Source organism: Anomaloglossus baeobatrachus, chromosome 3, assembly GCF_048569485.1.
Source record: "Anomaloglossus baeobatrachus isolate aAnoBae1 chromosome 3, aAnoBae1.hap1, whole genome shotgun sequence".
In the NCBI taxonomy this organism is placed as follows: domain Eukaryota; kingdom Metazoa; phylum Chordata; class Amphibia; order Anura; family Aromobatidae; genus Anomaloglossus; species Anomaloglossus baeobatrachus.
The window spans coordinates 440340033-440358149 of NC_134355.1; the positions used below are offsets into that span (position 1 = coordinate 440340033).

The following is an 18117-nucleotide window of genomic DNA, read 5'->3' on the forward strand; positions in this document are numbered from 1 at the left end:
AGCAAGTCTGGTCGGTCTGGTAGTGCCCACGGTTGTCCCACCGTGAGATGCCACATATCCGGGTACCACGACCTCCTCGGCCAGTCTGAAGCGACGAGGATGGCGCGGCGGCAGTCGGACCTGATCTTGCGTAACACTCTGGGCAGCATTGCCAGAGGAGGAAACACATAAGGTAGTCGAAACTGCGACCAATCCTGAACTAATGCGTCCGCCGCCAGAGCTCTGTGATCTTGAGACCGTGCCATGAATGCCGGGACTTTGTTGTTGTGCCGAGACGCCATGAGATCGACGTCCGGCGTTCCCCAGCGGCAACAGATCTCTTGAAACACGTCCGGGTGAAGAGACCATTCCCCTGCGTCCATGCCCTGGCGACTGAGAAAGTCTGCTTCCCAGTTTTCTACGCCCGGGATGTGAACTGCGGAGATGGTGGAGGCTGTGGCTTCCACCCACAGCAGAATCCGCCGAACTTCCTGGAAGGCTTGCCGACTGCGTGTGCCGCCTTGGTGATTGATATATGCCACCGCCGTGGCGTTGTCCGACTGAATTCGGATCTGCCTGCCTTCCAGCCACTGCTGGAACGCCTTTAGGGCTAGATACACTGCCCTTATCTCCAGAACATTGATCTGAAGAGAGGACTCTGGCTGAGTCCAGGTACCCTGGGCCCTGTGGTGGAGAAAGACCGCTCCCCACCCTGACAGACTCGCGTCCGTCGTGACCACAGCCCAGGATGGGGACAGGAATGATTTCCCCTTCGACAGAGAAGTGGGAAGAAGCCACCACTGAAGGGAGGCCTTGGCTGCCCGAGAGAGGGAGACGTTCCTGTCGAGGGACGTCGACTTCCTGTCCCATTTGCGGAGAATGTCCCATTGAAGTGGACGCAGATGAAACTGCGCAAAAGGAACTGCCTCCATTGCTGCCACCATCTTCCCTAGGAAGTGCATGAGGCGCCTCAAGGGGTGCGACTGGGTTCGAAGGAGAGATTGCACCCCTGTTTGTAGTGAACGCTGTTTGTCCAGTGGAAGCTTCACTATCGCTGAGAGAGTATGAAACTCCATGCCGAGATATGTCAGTGATTGGGCCGGTGACAATTTTGACTTTGGGAAATTGATGATCCACCCGAATCTCTGGAGAGTCTCCAGAGCAATGTTCAGGCTGTGTTGGCATGCCGCCCGAGAGGGGGCCTTGACAAGCAGATCGTCTAAGTAAGGGATCACCGAGTGTCCCTGAGAGTGTAGGACTGCTACCACTGTTGCCATGACCTTGGTGAAGACCCGTGGGGCTGTCGCCAGGCCGAAAGGCAGTGCCACGAACTGAAGGTGTTCGTCCCCGATGGCGAAGCGCAGGAAGCGCTGATGCTCTGGTGCAATCGGCACGTGGAGATAAGCATCTCTGATGTCGATTGATGCTAGGAAGTCTTCTTGGGACATTGAGGCGATGACGGAGCGGAGAGGTTCCATCCGGAACCGCCTGGTTTTCACGTGTCTGTTGAGCAGTTTTAGGTCCAGAACGGGACGGAAAGATCCGTCCTTTTTTGGCACCACAAACAAGTTGGAGTAAAAACCTTGACCCCATTGCTGAAGGGGAACAGGGATCACCACTCCTTCTGCCTTCAGAGTGCTCACTGCCTGAAGAAGAGCATCGGCTCGCTCGGGGGGCAGAGATGTTCTGAAGAAACGAGTCGGGGGACGAGAGCTGAACTCTATCCTGTAACCGTGAGACAGAATGTCTCTCACCCATCGGTCTTGGACATGTGGCAACCAGGCGTCGCAAAAGCGGGAGAGCCTGCCACCGACCGAGGATGCGGTTTGGGGAGGCCGAAAGTCATGAGGAGGCCGCTTTAGGAGCGGTTCCTCCGGCGGTCTTCTTAGGACGTGACTTAGACCGCCATGAATCGGAGTTCCTCTGACCCTTCTGTGGCCTGTTGGACGAGGAGAATTGAGATCTGGCTGAGGGCCGAAAGGACCGAAACCTCGATTGTACCTTCCTTTGTGGAGGTCTGTTTGGTTTGGACTGGGGTAAGGACGAGTCCTTTCCCTTGGATTGTTTAATGATTTCATCCAATCGCTCGCCAAACAGGCGGTCGCCAGAAAATGGCAACCCGGTTAAGAACTTTTTGGAAGCAAGGTCTGCCTCCCATTCACGTAGCCACATGGCCCTGCGGACTGCCACCGAATTGGCGGATGCTACCGCCGTACGGCTCGCAGAGTCCAGGACAGCATTCATTGCGTAGGACGCAAACGCCGACGCCTGAGAGGTTAAGGACACTATTTGCGGAGTAGAGGCCCGTGTGACTGCATTAATCTCAGACTGACAAGCTGAGATAGCTTGGAGTGCCCATACGGCTGCGAATGCCGGAGCAAAGGACGCGCCAATAGCTTCATAGATGGATTTCATCAGGAGCTCTATCTGCCTGTCAGTGGCATCCTTGAGTGATGCACCATCTGCCACTGCAACTATGGATCTAGCCGCCAGTCTAGAGACTGGAGGATCCACCTTGGGACACTGAGCCCAACCCTTGACTACGTCAGGGGGGAAGGGATAACGAGTGTCATTAAGGCGCTTAGTAAAGCGCTTATCTGGAAAGGCTCGGTGTTTCTGGACTGTATCTCTGAAGTCGGAGTGATCAAGAAACCCACTCCGTGGACGTTTGGGGAACCTAAAATGGAATTTCTCCTGTTGAGAAGCTGACTCCTCAATCGGAGGAGCTGGAGGAGAAAGATCCAACACCTGATTGATGGACGCTATAAGTTCGTTTACTATGGCGTCCCCTTCAGGTGTATCAAGGTTGAGAGCGGTGTCAGGATCAGAGCCCTGATCTGCCACCTCCGCTTCATCCTCCAGAGAGTCCTCATGCTGAGACCCTGAGCAGTGTGATGAAGTCGAGGGAATTTCCCAGCGAGCCCGCTTAGTCGGTCTGGGACTGCGGTCCGTGTCAGAGTCCTCACCGTGGGACCTATGAGTCGCCCCAGGAGCACTTTGCTGCTCCAACCGAGGGAGGCCTGGGGTCAATGATTCAACTGTGCCCGGGGCCAGTGTTACCGGTCTGGACTGCAAAGCTTCTAGTATTTTAGCAGACCATTTATCCATAGACTCAGACAGTTTGTCAGCAAATACTGCAAACTCTGTCCCTGTCACCTGGACAGTGGCAGCAGGTGGTTCCACCTGGGCCGGGGGTCCCACCTGTGGCTGAGGCTCCGGCTGAGTGAGTGTCACAGGGGCCGAACATTGCACACAATGAGGGTAGGTGGAACCTGCAGGTAGCATAGCCGCACATGAGGTACAGGTTGCAAAGTAAGCCTGTGCCTTGGCACCCTTGCTTTTTGCGGACGACATGCTGTTGTCTCCCCTTAGAGCAATCAGTGAGGGTATATAGCCAAAAGCAAATAGTGCAGCCGTATAGAGTAAATGTATACAAAATAAGTATATAAATATACGCTTCGGCACCCAGGGGGCCAGCACCTAGTAACAGGTGCGGCTTACCGACCGCCTGCAGCGGTTGTGTGACCACCAGATTCCCTGCCCGGGCCTCCCAGAGCTGTGGAGCTCGGTGTTGTCTCCCCTCTGAAATTCTCCAGCGTCTGAAGTGCTGACAGGAATGGCTGCCAGTGTTCTGAGAGGAGGAGGGGGCCGTGGGCGTGCCTCAGAAAGTGCGGGAACCTGGTGCCCCACGGTGCTCAGTGAGGGGGGAGGAGGATACAAAGTATGCTCCAGCCCTCAGCGCTGACGTCCAGTGCAGCGTCCCGCCCTTACCCCTGACTGGCAGGCCCGGGGGCGGGAGTATGCGGTACTAGGCCACAAAAGCCGGGGACTATAGTTATAAGCGCGGCCGGCAAACAAGCGCGGTCAGCGCGGTAGTCCCGGCGCACTAACACACCCAGCAGCTGCTGCAGCGTTCATAACACAGGCGCTCTATGCGCCGTCCCCAAGGGGACACAGAGTACCTCAGAGTAGCAGGGCCCTGTCCCTGATGATACCCGGCTCCTGTCCAGCAGATTCCCCCAGGGGCTGTGGAAGAAGCACGGTCCCAGTGCCTGGTGACCGGTTAGGATCCCACTTCACCCAGAGCCCCTAAGGGATGGGGAAGGAAAACAGCATGTGGCTCCTGCCTATGTACCCGCAATGGGTACCTCAACCTTAACAGCACCGCCGACCAGAGTGGGGTGAGAAGGGAGCATGCTGGGGGCCCTGTTATGGGCCCTCTTTTCTTCCATCCGATATAGTCAGCAGCTGCTGCTGACTAAATTGTGGGGCTTGCGTGCATGTGTGCCTCCTTCGCACAAAGCATAAAAACTGAGGAGCCCGTGATGCACGGGGGGGTGTATAGGCAGAGGGGAGGGGCTTACACTTTTAAGTGTAATACTTTGTGTGGCCTCCGGAGGCAGAAGCTATACACCCAATTGTCTGGGTCTCCCAATGGAGTGACAAAGAAAGGACAGCATGTTTTTGTCTTGGGAAATGCTGGAGGCCAAATAACGCATACAGATAAAGCAATACAGACAACAAAAAGCAGATGCATAAAAGAATTTATGCAATCGATGGAAAAACTCTTTATGCTTTATTTCTCTTTTTATACACAAAATTAATAAAGCCCTTTAATAAATTGCTTCCTTGCCAGATTAGTCTGTCCTAGTTCCTGCTCTATGTGCCACACGTTGGCAGCTACTGTAAATAAGTACATTATGTGGGTAGAACGCCCCTTCCACAGTAACATCTATATTACTTTTACTATATGTGGATAATGATTTGGATCCTTCCTATTTCCCTATGGTTGTTGAACCATCAAAGCTAAGAGCAGTTTAAAACAGGGACATAGGGAACTTACTATTACCTATTAAGGCTATGTTCACATGCGTTTTGCTCTGTTTTTTTGTAGCATTTTTTCATTTGCTTTATGCAAATTAAAAAAAAGCTAAAATAAAGAAACAGAAAATTGCTCGGTTGTGAACGGGTTAAACATGTACTTTAGAAAAAAGACAAAGCAAAAACACAGCCAAAAAAAAAAATACAGCAAACCCGGCTTTTTGGAGGCAGCTTTTTTGCTGCTAAGAGAGCAGGTTTTGGCTGCACAAAAAACGCAGCAAAAATGCAATGATTGAACATAGCCTGAGGGAGAAATATAATGCAAGAGGCTTGATCACTCCCTGGCACATTGCTGAACATATTGGACCCATTGTTCTATATGCCATCTCATGGCTGGTGTATGTTACCCATATTTTGTGCAAAAAAATCTGAATATTGCTTAATAGATTTGGTGCGTTTGATGACTGCTCTTAACCAAACCCTTTTCCAGGCACTTTTTAAAAACTGTCTAGAACAGCTCAAAAAATATTTCAAGAAATTCTGTCAGCAGGTTTTTGCCATGTTATCAGACAGCGCATAATGTAGAGACAGTAGCGATATGTCACTTAGAATCAGTTTTCTCTGCTGCAGATCTCGCAGTGCTCACTTATTGAGCTGTGTAGGCATGGTTGGACTAGGAGGCATGAGGCCATTTGTTCTGCAGTGATAACCTCCTGCTGATAAAACACTAATTGTATTGAAACACTAAAACACAGGTCAGTAAGGTACACATCGCTGAAATTGGGGTATCTGTCTCTACATTAGGCTATGTGCGCAATGAGCGTTTTTTTGGGTGCGTTTTTGGGCTCAAAACTGCATGACTTTGCTTCCCCAGCATAGTTTATCACTTTTCATTTTTGCTGTCCGCACTTTTTTTTTTAGCTGCATTTTTGAGCTAAAAAAAAAAAAAAAATGGACGTCAATTCTTTCCTACGTTTTTCACCCATGCATTGCACTGGAAGAAAGCATCAAAACGCAGTGATCAAAAACACAGCAAAACGCACCGAAACGCTATAAAAGCGCATGCGTTTTTTACCGGTGCATTTTTGCCGCGGGTGCATTTTTTTGTGGCCAAAAACACAGCGTTAAAAAAAAGCTGGTTGTGCACATAGCCTTAAGGGGCTTTCAGATTACATCGCAATAAGATAATGACAGGTTCCCTTTAAAAGTATGGCGGCTCACTGGTTAGCATTGTAATCTTGCAGCGCTGGGCTCCTGGATTCAAATCTGCAAGCAGTTTATATGTTCTCCCCGTGTTTGTTGGGTTTCCTCCCACACTTCTAAGACATACTGATAGGGAATTTAGATAGTCAGCCACAATGGGGACAGTGATGATCACATCTGTAAGGCGCTGTGGAATTAATAGCGCTATATACGTGAGTAAAAGAAATAAAAATAAAACTAGTAACCTATTTGGTGCATGGCATGTACCCTTCATTTTAGAACGACCACTGCAAATTGTGTTTAACAAAATCTCAACTATTGCACCTGCAAGCTGAACAACCTGGCAAGAAGAAAATATTAAAGAAATGATAATTGCTCCTTAATGCAAAGGTGTGGAGCAGACTGACAATTAACACACTGACAAGCAAGCTGAAAACGTGAGTATATGGAAAATATACATGATTTATGTATGTGGCAGAATACTTACTCTTTGCCCTCCCAGGAAGCTGCGTTGGTTTAGGAGTTCCTTGATCTAGGCCTAGAATATCAGGTGGATCCATGGGATTTCCCAAGTACAGCCTGCAAGGGAAGCAGACAGCATAAAGCAGAGGCATAAAAGGAACCAATTGCATCACAACCTGATAACATGTGTGTTCTGTGAAAAAAATTAAAAGGATTACCGTAGTTTAAAACGCTGAGGGAGCGACCTGCTGCATAGGAATGACCACAGGCACTGGACAGATGGGATGGAACAATAAATAACACTGCAAAATGCAAAACTACAACTCGTCCCACAATACACCAGCCCTTGCATGGCTATGGCGATCAGAAAATTAAAGATAGTTATGGCTATTAGAAGAAGGGGAGAGGAAAACAACGCACAAAAAAAACAAAAATTGGTCCCTACAGGAGCAAATATCTCCTACTGTATTTTGTACATTGCTCCTATATGGACCTTAGGGAACTGAGTAGAGACACATTATTTTTACCAGTAATTTTTTATGTTATAATTCACTTTTATCGGCAATGAAAAAGCAAATCCAGTCTGATTTTCCAAAATATTACACTTTGTATCCAGCAGAGGGCACTGCAGGAACAAGAAGTCTTTCATTTCAAAACGTGGTGAAAATTTCCAACAAATGACTATCTCTCTATCTATGATCTATCTATTTGTGTATCTATCTATCTATCTATCCATCCATCTATCTATCTATCCATCTATCTATCCATCTATCTATCCATCTATCTATGATCTGTGTATCTAATCTATCTATCCCTCTATGATCTATCTATCTGTGTATCTAATCTATCTATCCCTCTATGATCTATCTGTGTATCTAATCTATCTATCCCTCTATGATCTATCTATCTATCTATTCTATCTATCCCTCTATCTATCCCTCTATCTATGATCTATCTATCTATTCTATCTATTTATCTATCTATCCCTCTATCTATCTATGATCTATCTATCTATGTATCCCTCTATCTATCTATCTATCTATGATCTATCTAGCTATCCCTCTATCTATGATCTATCTATCTATTCTATCTATCTATCCCTCTATCTATCTATTCTATCTATCTATTCTATCTATCTATCTATCCCTCTATCTATCCCTCTATCTATCCCTCTATCTATCTATTCTATCTATTTATCTATCTATCCCTCTATCTTTCTATCTATCTATCTATGATCTATCTATCCCTCTATCTATGATCTATCTATCTATCTATTCTATCTATTTATCCTTTTAATCAGTTTGAGCATGTTAAACTGGCTACATCATGGTTTAGGCTATGGTTTATAAGCCCAAGCAGACATTACTAGAGATTCTCTTTTAGGTGGTGGGGGTGCATATGTCGCGGGCGGGGAGGAGGGTGTCAGCACACTACGCTCACCCCTTCTGCTCGGGTCCGGCGGCCGCTGCTCAGTGGTGGCTCGAGCTGTGGGCCGGATCCCGGGGGTTCTCGAGCGGCGCTCCTCGCCCGTGAGTGAAAGGGGGTTGTTGGGTGTGGGAATAGTTTATTGTCCGTGACGCCACCCACGGTTGTGGTGATTTCACCACCGCTGCTCAGTATGGGGATCCCGGGGATGGTGATGCGGAGCAGCCAGGTGTTGTGTTGCCCCTCCGTGGGTAGGGGTTGGTGACCCCGGGGCCCGGTGATGGTGAGGGAGGTGCAGGGCCTGGTGGGCGCAGGGACGTGGGGGCAGCGCTGTGCCTTGCGGCACTGTGGTACTCACTCAGCCTGAGACGTTGACACAGTTTTACGGTAAACCACACGGCTGGAAAGACTGTTCCCACGGACGGCTGCACTTGCTCTCCCAGTAGGTGATGGTGATGTCCCTTTTCCTTGCACCTTTGTTTCTTTCTGTGTTGGTAGCGATGCATTCCCACCGGTAACCCGCTCCCCGGCTTCAAGCTGGACCGGAGGAGCTCTACTCTTTGCCCGCAGGCGCTGGCCCTGAGAGACTGGTGCCTTGGCGGTGGCGGTGTCTCTCCTACTCTGGTTGAACTGTTGCCTTCAATCGGGACTTGGTTGTTGGGGGATCTACGTCCCCTTCACTGACGGATTTGGCAAATTATGGCGACTCCTAGCCTTGCCAGGGTCCGAGAGGCCCCTGCCCTGGTGCTGACTGTCCTTCGGTACACTGCTCCAGACCGCCGGGCCACTACCCGTCCGCGGTCCTTCCAGGAACTTCCACACGGTCCCCCTCCAGACAGTCACCGCCGTTGCTGACCTTGCTGACCTGTCCTGCACACAGCTGGACTACTTCAGGCTTTCTTTCCGTCACCACTCTTGCTTTCCTCCTTTACTACTTTACTTCTTTCTACTTCCACTACTTGTTTACTCCTTTCACTTAGCTCCTCACTCCTGCACCTCCCTGAGCTTTCTGCCTGGTTTCTCCCGCCTCCAGAGCTGTGAGCTCCTCGGTGGGCGGAGCCAACCGCCTGGCCCACCCCCTGGTGTGAATCATCAGCCTCTGGAGGAAGGCAACAAGGATTTTTGGTTAGCTGTGGTGTTCCTAACTGGGATGTAGGGTGTGGTGGTGTAATGACCTGTGTCCCCTGGCTTGCCCAGGGCGACACACATTTATTTCCTTGCGTGACATAGACCAATAAAAATAATAATAATAAAAAGAGCCATCACAGAGGAAGAGCAAGCTTTCTCCTGTGAGATGTAATGATAGACCACCCTAATCTCTGCACTTACTGGGTAGTATAAAGCAGAGCTGAGTGTGATAACAAACCCTTCCAGCAGCTTTTCAGCAGGCTATGAGATGAAAGCTGTAGGTGTTTGTAATCCCGCTCAGCTCTGCTGTACTCTATACAGTAAGTGCAAAGATGAGGGCTGTCTATTGTTACATCTCACAGAAGAAAGCATGCTCTTCTGACACTACTGAGGCCTGTTCATTTTCCCTGAATGATGAGTCTATGCTTATGATTGGTCAGCATCATACATGGCACAAAGTACACACCCCCAGGGGCAAATCTCACGTAACACACAGTTGGGGGTCATCATAAATTATAATCTAAACTTTATAAGGCAACATCCACTCAACCAAGATAAAAACTAAAAAAAAGTAAAAACTATGTTGTATCCAGCTCTTCAGTAACTATTCCATCATTTGGTCAGTTTAACATGTTCAGCAGTCATCTTTAAACATTTCTGTTTGTAAATTATTTGGAAATCACTATTTACACAATTCACTAAAGATAGAAAGAGTAAAGCTCTCTGCTCAAGAACAGTATAGATTATAAATCAAGTGCATGACTACATTATGGATCTGTGTGCTACAAATCATTGATACAGCACATATGGAAAAATATAAGGCCGGATTGTGCTCTTATGTGTCTCCAATATTATCAGGAGACACGGTTAGGTTGATATTCACAGATTCTGTGTGAACTCTTAAGAAAAGAAGCATACTGTATCACAGCAATACTGTCATTCACCAAGGGCAGTGCACTGGGTCTGCGCAAGCACCATTGTCCTTAGTGATGCTAACGAGGTATAGCAGTAATACTATATACATGGAAGATACATAATGAATAGAGATAAAGTTGCAGCTTTATTTCCAGATGAGGCGAGTCCCTATTTTGCTGAAAATTCTGTTAGGTTAAAGCTACAGTCTGACTTTGAACACATTATGACACAGCATTTATTAAGTCAATGTTGGTGCGTTGCAGAATGGGCATAATGGTATGGATCATACCTCTCCTGTCAACAAGTCAGACAAGCTGGATTTCATGTTTTAGGTTACAAACAACTTTGCCATTGTAGTCCATAATGTAAGTGCCACTCACTTGTGATCTGTCTGGGATTTGGTTAGGTTTTAATTGCCCAATCAAACTCTGGTAGTGTGCTAACAAGTCACAGGCAAAATGTGAAACCAAAACCGCTGTATAATCCAAGCCCAGATGTGTCAATTTTGTCCTGTTATTTTGATTTTTTTTTAAATTAGTTGTAGAGAAAAAAAAATCAACAAAACTGACCGTCTATAAAGGTGTAAACACTTAGGGCCCTGTACATCAAGTCCAGTGCTGTTCTTGCTGGTCTTGATGAGGAGGTGTGCTGGCGTCACACCCCCCCGATTCATGAACAGGTGCGTGCCTCTCCATGAGTCAGGAGTGCCGGACAAGTGGCATACATCTATGTGTGAACCTTGTCACAAATCCTATCCTACATAAGATTTGTGGTGTAGCGAGCACCACCATTCGTCATGAATTTGGCGAGCGGCGGTCACCATGCTCTCTGCCCTCTCCAGCTCCACCAACTTTGATATAGTTGGGTGAAAATGGCGCTAAAATGCAAAAAGTCGCATAATGTTGGAGCAGCTGGCAGTTGTGCAAAATTATGCGACTTTTCAAAGCTTTTAACTCCAGAATACTGTGTATAAGCCTTGATGAATCGGGCCCTCAGTCTCATGATAGGTGTCACATACAGTAAGGTGTGATGGTTCTTTCTTTTAAACCTATATAGAAGGCTATATAATTAACATATAGAGCAATATGTGCTCAGAAGAGGGGGTGATAATATAGCATATGCTATAAATCATGATCATATACCTAGGTGATAATCACTAATGTCTTGGAATCAGATTGTATTTTTTATTTGCACTATATATATTTTACTAGAATGAAGACACCGCAGGACCTTCTCTGTCCTATAACTGGCATATACTAAAGCATTTACTTTCAAGGACTTAAACACAATTTACTGTTCCGTCTCTTCTATAAACATTAACATTAATTACATTTGTTAATAATACTATATATTTGGATCAATGTAAAAGTGATATTTGTATAATGGAGATTCATCTCCATATTGTTGCCGGAAATAATATGATGAGCTACATCTGGAAAACAATCTCACGCAACATTAGCTTGGTGAATATTGCCTAACTTAATTGTATGCCATTAGCAAAGTCATTCCGCTCTTCTGCAACTACACCGCAGTGTTTATCGTATTGACTGTAAATGCATAAAAACGTAAGCAAATTGGATGTAACTGAAAGGCTCGGAAACCCGCATGTCACAAGTGATTTAGATTTCTGGAAATGGTTTTCTTACTCGTCAATCCTGTCAGGGAAGCCCCAGCAATGAGCAGGCACAGTGTCTCCATGACCTGTGTGGATAAAGCTGTTCTTTAGAGGGCGACTGATATCATGAGCAGACAGTCCAGCTACAGATGTCACCGTGTTACGTGGAAACTGACCAACTTTCAATGTTCGTTTGTTCTGACCTCTCCACCAGTAATTCTCAGCCCTGTGGGGAAGATAAATGAGATGTCAGGCCACGATGAGTAGGCTAAACTCTCCAAACGTAATATACACTGAAGTGCGTCCCCGAATCCCACAACAACACAGGAACAGTGTTCAGCTTTACTCATTCAGAGTCCTGCACAAATGTATGAGAAATCCCTTTTTGAGACTTACCAGCTGCTGCACTAAACCTCCTGCAATATAGGTGCACACGTCTGGAGTGGCTACGTGTTCATTCTGTGCGATTACCTCCTTGCCTAATTAACACGTGGGTACACGCATAGTAAAGAGTGAGTCAGCCCTTCTTCCTGTCATCCTGGAGACACGCACAGGCAAATCTGTCACAAGCACTCCTATGGCATTCCTTACATCCCTTACTAATCATCTAGCCAAAAACTCCAGAAATGGACAAGACATGACAGGTATCCACCTCCAATCAAGTGTAGACTTTGGAGAGAAACGGAAATGATGAAGCCCCCAATCTACATAAAGGCGTCTGCCACTAGTTTCCCTCCTACACACCTTGTCAGGCACAAAGTTGCACGCAACCTTATCTTAATTACTTTGAGACAGGAATTAAGAGGCGCTCAGCTTCACTGAGATGACTGTCAAAAATTGAAGCAAAATCACTACATTTACTGATTAGATTCTGAATTATGTAAAAAATGTGACCGGACAAGGTTGGGGGAAGAGACAGAAATGGAGAAAAGCAGAGTGGAGGTGAGGAGTGAGGCACACTGCCGATTTACACAAATAAGATCGCGTCAGTGTGAAAACCATAGGCAAAATGTGGAGGGCTCATCTCCATGCTAGAAATCAGAAAAAATAATACTAATATCTCAGCAATGTAAATATGTAATAAACATAACGCACACACTGTACCATTGATTTTTCGTTTCAGCCCATTTCACAATCTGACAGTGACATGTTTCAGCATTTTCCCAGAAGAAAACTTACAGTACATCAGTATTAAGGTTACTTACGGAGCCCAAGAGAGACGAGTCTAAGCTCTGTCCCCTATTCTAACAGGGGAGCCCAAGAGAGACGAGTCTAAGCTCTGCCCCCTATTCTAACAGGGGAGCCCAAGAGAGACGAGTCTAAGCTCTGTCCCCTATTCTAACAGGGGAGCCCAAGAGAGACGAGTCTAAGCTCTGTCCCCTATTCTAACAGGGGAGCCCAAGAGAGACGAGTCTAAGCTCTGTCCCCTATTCTAACAGGGGAGCCCAAGAGAGACGAGTCTAAGCTCTGTCCCCTATTCTAACAGGGGAGCCCAAGAGAGAAGAGTCTAAACTCTGCCCCCTATTTTAACAGGGGAGCACAAGAGAGAAGAGTCTAAGCTCTGTCCCCTATCTGACAGGGGAACCCAAGAGAGACGAGTCTAAACTCTGCCCCCTATTCTAACAGGGGAGCCCAAGAGAGACGAGTCTAAGCTCTGTCCCCTATCTGACAGGGGAACCCAAGAGAGACGAGTCTAAGCTCTGTCCCCTATTCTAACAGGGGAGCCCAAGAGAGACAAGTCTAAGCTCTGTCCCCTATTCTAACAGGGGAGCCCAAGAGAGAAGAGTCTAAGCTCTGTCCCCTATCTGACAGGGGAGCCCAAGAGAGACGAGTCTAAGCTCTGTCCCCTATTCTAACAGGGGAGCACAAGAGAGAAGAGTATAAGCTCTGTCCCCTATCTGACAGGGGAACCCAAGAGAGACAAGTCTAAACTCTGCCCCCTATCTGACAGGGGAGCCCAAGAGAAAGGAGTCTAAGCTCTGTCCCCTATTCTAACAGGGGAGCCCAAGAGAGAAGAGTCTAAGCTCTGTCCCCTCTCCTGTCAGGGGAGCCCAAGAGAAAGGAGTCTAAACTCTGTCCACTATCTGACAGGGGAGCCCAAGAGAGAAGAGTCTAAACTCTGTCCCCTATCCTGACAGGGGAGCCTAAGAGAGACGAGTCTAAACTCTGTCCCCTATCTGACAGGGGAGCCCAAGAGAGACGAGTGTAAGTTCTGTCCCCTATCCTGACAGGACGTCTGTCCCTGCTGCTCTTACACCTCTTTCCCCTTCCCCCTTCCCTTGTAACCCATCCCTTCTCTGAAGATCAGCTCACCTGCCCCCGCTGTGTCACTGCCAGCAGGAATGGGAGCAGTGTGTGGGTGTGGAAGAGTGTATCTAAGCTGCAGCACGCCATTGGTACACAGGCAGGGTCAAAGGAAATGAGTGCATTTAAGTTCGTTGTACTGCATTTAACCCATTCTTTGGCAGGGACATTGGTTTTGTCACAGGAATTCTTCATTACAAGCAGAAAAATCCTGGCAGAAAATGAGCTGCACAGTTGTGATGAGACCAAATGTTAGGTGACGAGTTCTGCTCACAATGTCCATACAAAATGCAATGTATCCTAGTGTCACCAGCTGAATTATCACCAATCGCCTTTCAATGGGCCCTGACTTAACCGATTGTCATAAAAGTCAAAATGTGCTGTTTTATAATATCAAGCCCCTTCCCATTTTGTGACATGTTCTGTCTTGTATGTTGCTGGAGGTTTTGGACAATTGTATTGTAGGAAGCACCAGGAATCTGCATTGCTCAATGTGCAGTTTATATAATTGATAAGGTAGTGAGTGAATGAAGGTACAATGTTACCTACACAATCGGTCATAGATGACTTCTTATTCTGCATCAGATCCATTCATTGTCGGTTATAAATGATTTAGAGACAAAATATATAATTGGTGGAGGAAAGTTGAACTAGCTGGACCTAGGTCTTTTTTCACCTTATGTAACTATGAATGAACTGCGTGTGTCATTGCTCGATAACTTTTATTTCACCTACATGCCTATATTGTACAGGTCTGGCCTAACCATCGTATTCTGATGCGGATTTTAGTGCTAGGATTGTATCCACTGAGGAGATCTTTTTACATAACTTCCCTATTGAATGCATTATTGCATTTGGATTACAATAGTCAGAACTACATATAAACAGTAAAGGAAAAATTACCAGTATTAGAGGAGTGATGGCAGAAGTTTCCTCTGGAGAGTCTGTATACTAATGACTGCTCTGTTCAGTTTGTCGCACTTCTGATGGGGTATAGTATTCTAGACAGCCCGAATAGTCATGTAAACACATCTATTCTTGTCATCCAAAAATACCTGAAACCCTGGGTACATTTATATTTAGAACAAATACCCAAGAACTACCTTGAAAAAATAGCCTCCACAATAAGTACTTATACTATACGTGTCCAAGCTGTGAGTTCAGAAACATGATTACACACCCTGCCAGCACTATACATCACTGAACACCTGAACTATGCAGCCGCCAGTCACAGGACAACTGTGTTACTGAATGGGTTAACGACATGCATCCTCTTTTCTGACCGGTGGAGCTATCAGTCTACTCAGCCTGTTTCTGACGCCTGGGCACAATTACGAGGTGTGGTTGTGATGGGTGCTCCCCCATGACTCACGTTTAGCTCTCCACCCAGACCTGATAACCTACCCACAGGTGAGTCAGTGGAATACTCACTGTGTAACCCCTAATTTTCCAATGTGTTAGCAGAATAACAAGTTAATCGTTAATTCCTGACATAATATATAGTGACACAAGTTTCTGACATGGGTTACAGAAATGTTTAAGAAAGCCACTATTGTCTGACTCCAAAAAGGAATACTCTCTAGGTGGCAAGACTCAATGCAATTTATAAGCCCTGGCCAACTGCATTAGATAATACTAATCCCGGCAACAGCTAAACATGAAAGTCCAGGTCTGGTACTAAGCTAGTCAGATGTAGGGACTACTCTCAGGCCATCTACCAAGACTGCAGGAGGTGTTCTTACATGTTAGACAGGTCTAGTTATTACTAACACTACATTGGTACAGGTTTCAGTCTATGAATGTTGATATTTTAAGTCCTCCACAGTAATCAAAATACTAAACACACCAAAACTTTAGGTCTTTATTTAAAGAGGTTGTCCACAACTCGGGACAACCCCTTCTCAATCACTATGTTTCTCCCAAGTAAACCATTACCAATCTATACTCCTCTCTGGTGCCGGCACAGTTCCAGCAGTGTCTCTCCCAGGGCAAGCATGACATTATTACGTCACACGATTCCTGTGGCCACTTCACTGTCCCCTCCTTTGGAAGTAATTTACATCCTGAGGAAGTGAGAGCTGCCACTGCACTCTCACTTCCTCCGGATGTCTGATTGGAGGTGACTGGAGGTGAGTTTGTATGTTATTTTCTTACTTGGGGTAAATGCAATGATTGAGAGGGGGTTGTCCGAGTAGTGCACAACCTCATACAGTCAGATTTCCATATCCTTGAAGGCATATTAAAACTTATTGGTCACATCTACCAGTAAGATGAGAATCATTTATCAAAACTGACAAAAGTTTTATTTTGCTCATATCTACTACAAGCCTAAAGGCCACTTTACATGCAGCGACATCACTGGCGACGTCGCTGCCGATCGCACCTACCCCCGTCGTTTGTGCGTCACGGGCAAATCGCTGCTCGTGGCGCACAATATCGCTAGGCCCAGTCACATGGACTTACCTTCCTAGCGACGTCGCAGTGGCCGGTGAACAGCCTCTTTTCTAAGGGGGCGGTTCGTGCGGCTTCACAGCGACGTAACACAGCAGGCATCCATTAGAAGTGGAGGGGCGGAGAGCAGCCAAATGATAGACACGGCCACCTCGTTGCCGGAGGACGCAGTTACGGTGTTGTTAGTCATTCCTGGGGTGTCACACGTAGCGATGTGTGCTGCCTCAGGAACGACCAACAACCTGCGTCCAAAAGCAGCAACGACATTTGGGAAATGAACGACGTCTCAACAATCAACGATTAGGTGAGTAATTCTGATCGTTAACACTCACTCGTAGGTGTTACACGCAACGACGTCGCTAACGAGGCCGGATGTGCGTCACAAATTCCGTGACCCCAACGACATCTCATTAGCGATGTCGCTGCGTGTAGCAATTTCCTTAAGGAAATTGTCATTATCTCCTGGTCAGATTCTGTATCACCAGATCTAGGTAGGTGGGTATCTAGGGAGTATATGAGGGAGAAAATTACAGATTAAGTATTATCTTACTACAGATAGGTTCCCAACATAAAGTTTTCCAAAGATTACTAATTAGACACCATGGTCAGAGAGTTCATGTGAAACCAAGATCTAATTCCCATTTTTGGATGTAGGACAACTTGGAGCAGGCCAAGGTGTAAGAAAGACAGACGATGGGCTTGATTTCTACAACCTTATGCAGTCAGCAACAAGAGGGCAGTTTCACAGGTAAACAAAAGAGCTATGTACCTTGTTTTTCTAAAAATAAGACCTCCCCCAAACATAAGCCCTAGCAGGGATTTTTAGCATTTTCAGAGCAAGGCTTAAATATAATCCTTCCCCGAAAATAAGCCCTCGTCACGGTTCAATAATGAAGTGTCCATGCAGCTAAAAAAGTTAAAGAATACACAGAACACTTCATTATAGACAGCGGACACCTCGCAATCACACTCACCAGACACGGAGAAGAGGACCTGCAGTGATCGCACACATCCGATCTCTCACGCAATCAGATCTCAAACATCGGATCGCATACACAATCAGATCACCCACATTATCAGATCACACACACACACAAACATCAGATCAGACACACATAGGATCGCACACACACTCACCACATCCAGCGACACCGATTTCTTCTCACCAGCAGAATCCTGGGAGGCAGTGTGGTGGAGTGCAAGGACCTGCCGCAATACTTGCTTACAGAACCTGCGGACACACGTGGCTTCCTCCCATCATTCCCTGCAACCGGAAGCATTCTGTAAAGCTGGATCTGCTGTCTGTGAGGATGTCTGCCTGCGATCTGCTGTGTGTCAGCATGTAAGCCAGAAGCAGGGGAGGACGGCGTGCAGCACCAACCGGAGATCACAGGGAGGACCTGGGAGCCACGCAGATGTCCGGATCTGGTAAGTATGAGTCTCCTGGGAAGTGGGGGGGTCTGCTTTTTTGGGGGGGTTAACTTACCCCTCAACTGTGTTTCTCCAAGAATAAGACCTCATCCAAAAATAAGCCCTAGTGCTTTTTTGGGGGGCAAAAAAAATATAAGACAGTGACTTATTTTTGGTATACCAGATGTTGAATTGCATGACTAATTAGGCAACATTTAAAGGGATTTTGTCATTATATAATGTATAAGTAATGCTGCAGATATCATGGAAAAAAAATAGTGATGGGTGGACCTGGACTGTAAAAGTCCGGATCCGTGCGGTTTCAAGCTTACCCAAGTGCCGGGCCCGGAGTTCTCAGTAAACTCCAGGTAATGATCTGGATCCGGCAACTCGGGAAATAAAAA

General features: G+C 46.7%; 1 protein-coding gene across 7 annotated transcripts in view; it reads right to left on the reverse strand.

Annotated features, from left to right (window-relative positions):
• Positions 1-18117, reverse strand: part of TNK2 (tyrosine kinase non receptor 2) — a 337552-nt gene that overhangs the window by 77315 nt on the left and 242120 nt on the right. For all 7 annotated transcript variants that reach the window (XM_075340441.1, XM_075340440.1, XM_075340439.1 and 4 more), the window contains 2 exons: positions 11580-11774; positions 6491-6582 (listed from right to left, as the gene is read on the reverse strand). In XM_075340441.1, the coding sequence (XP_075196556.1) occupies positions 6491-6582; positions 11580-11774 (287 nt within the window). The remainder of the gene's footprint in view (positions 1-6490; positions 6583-11579; positions 11775-18117) is intronic.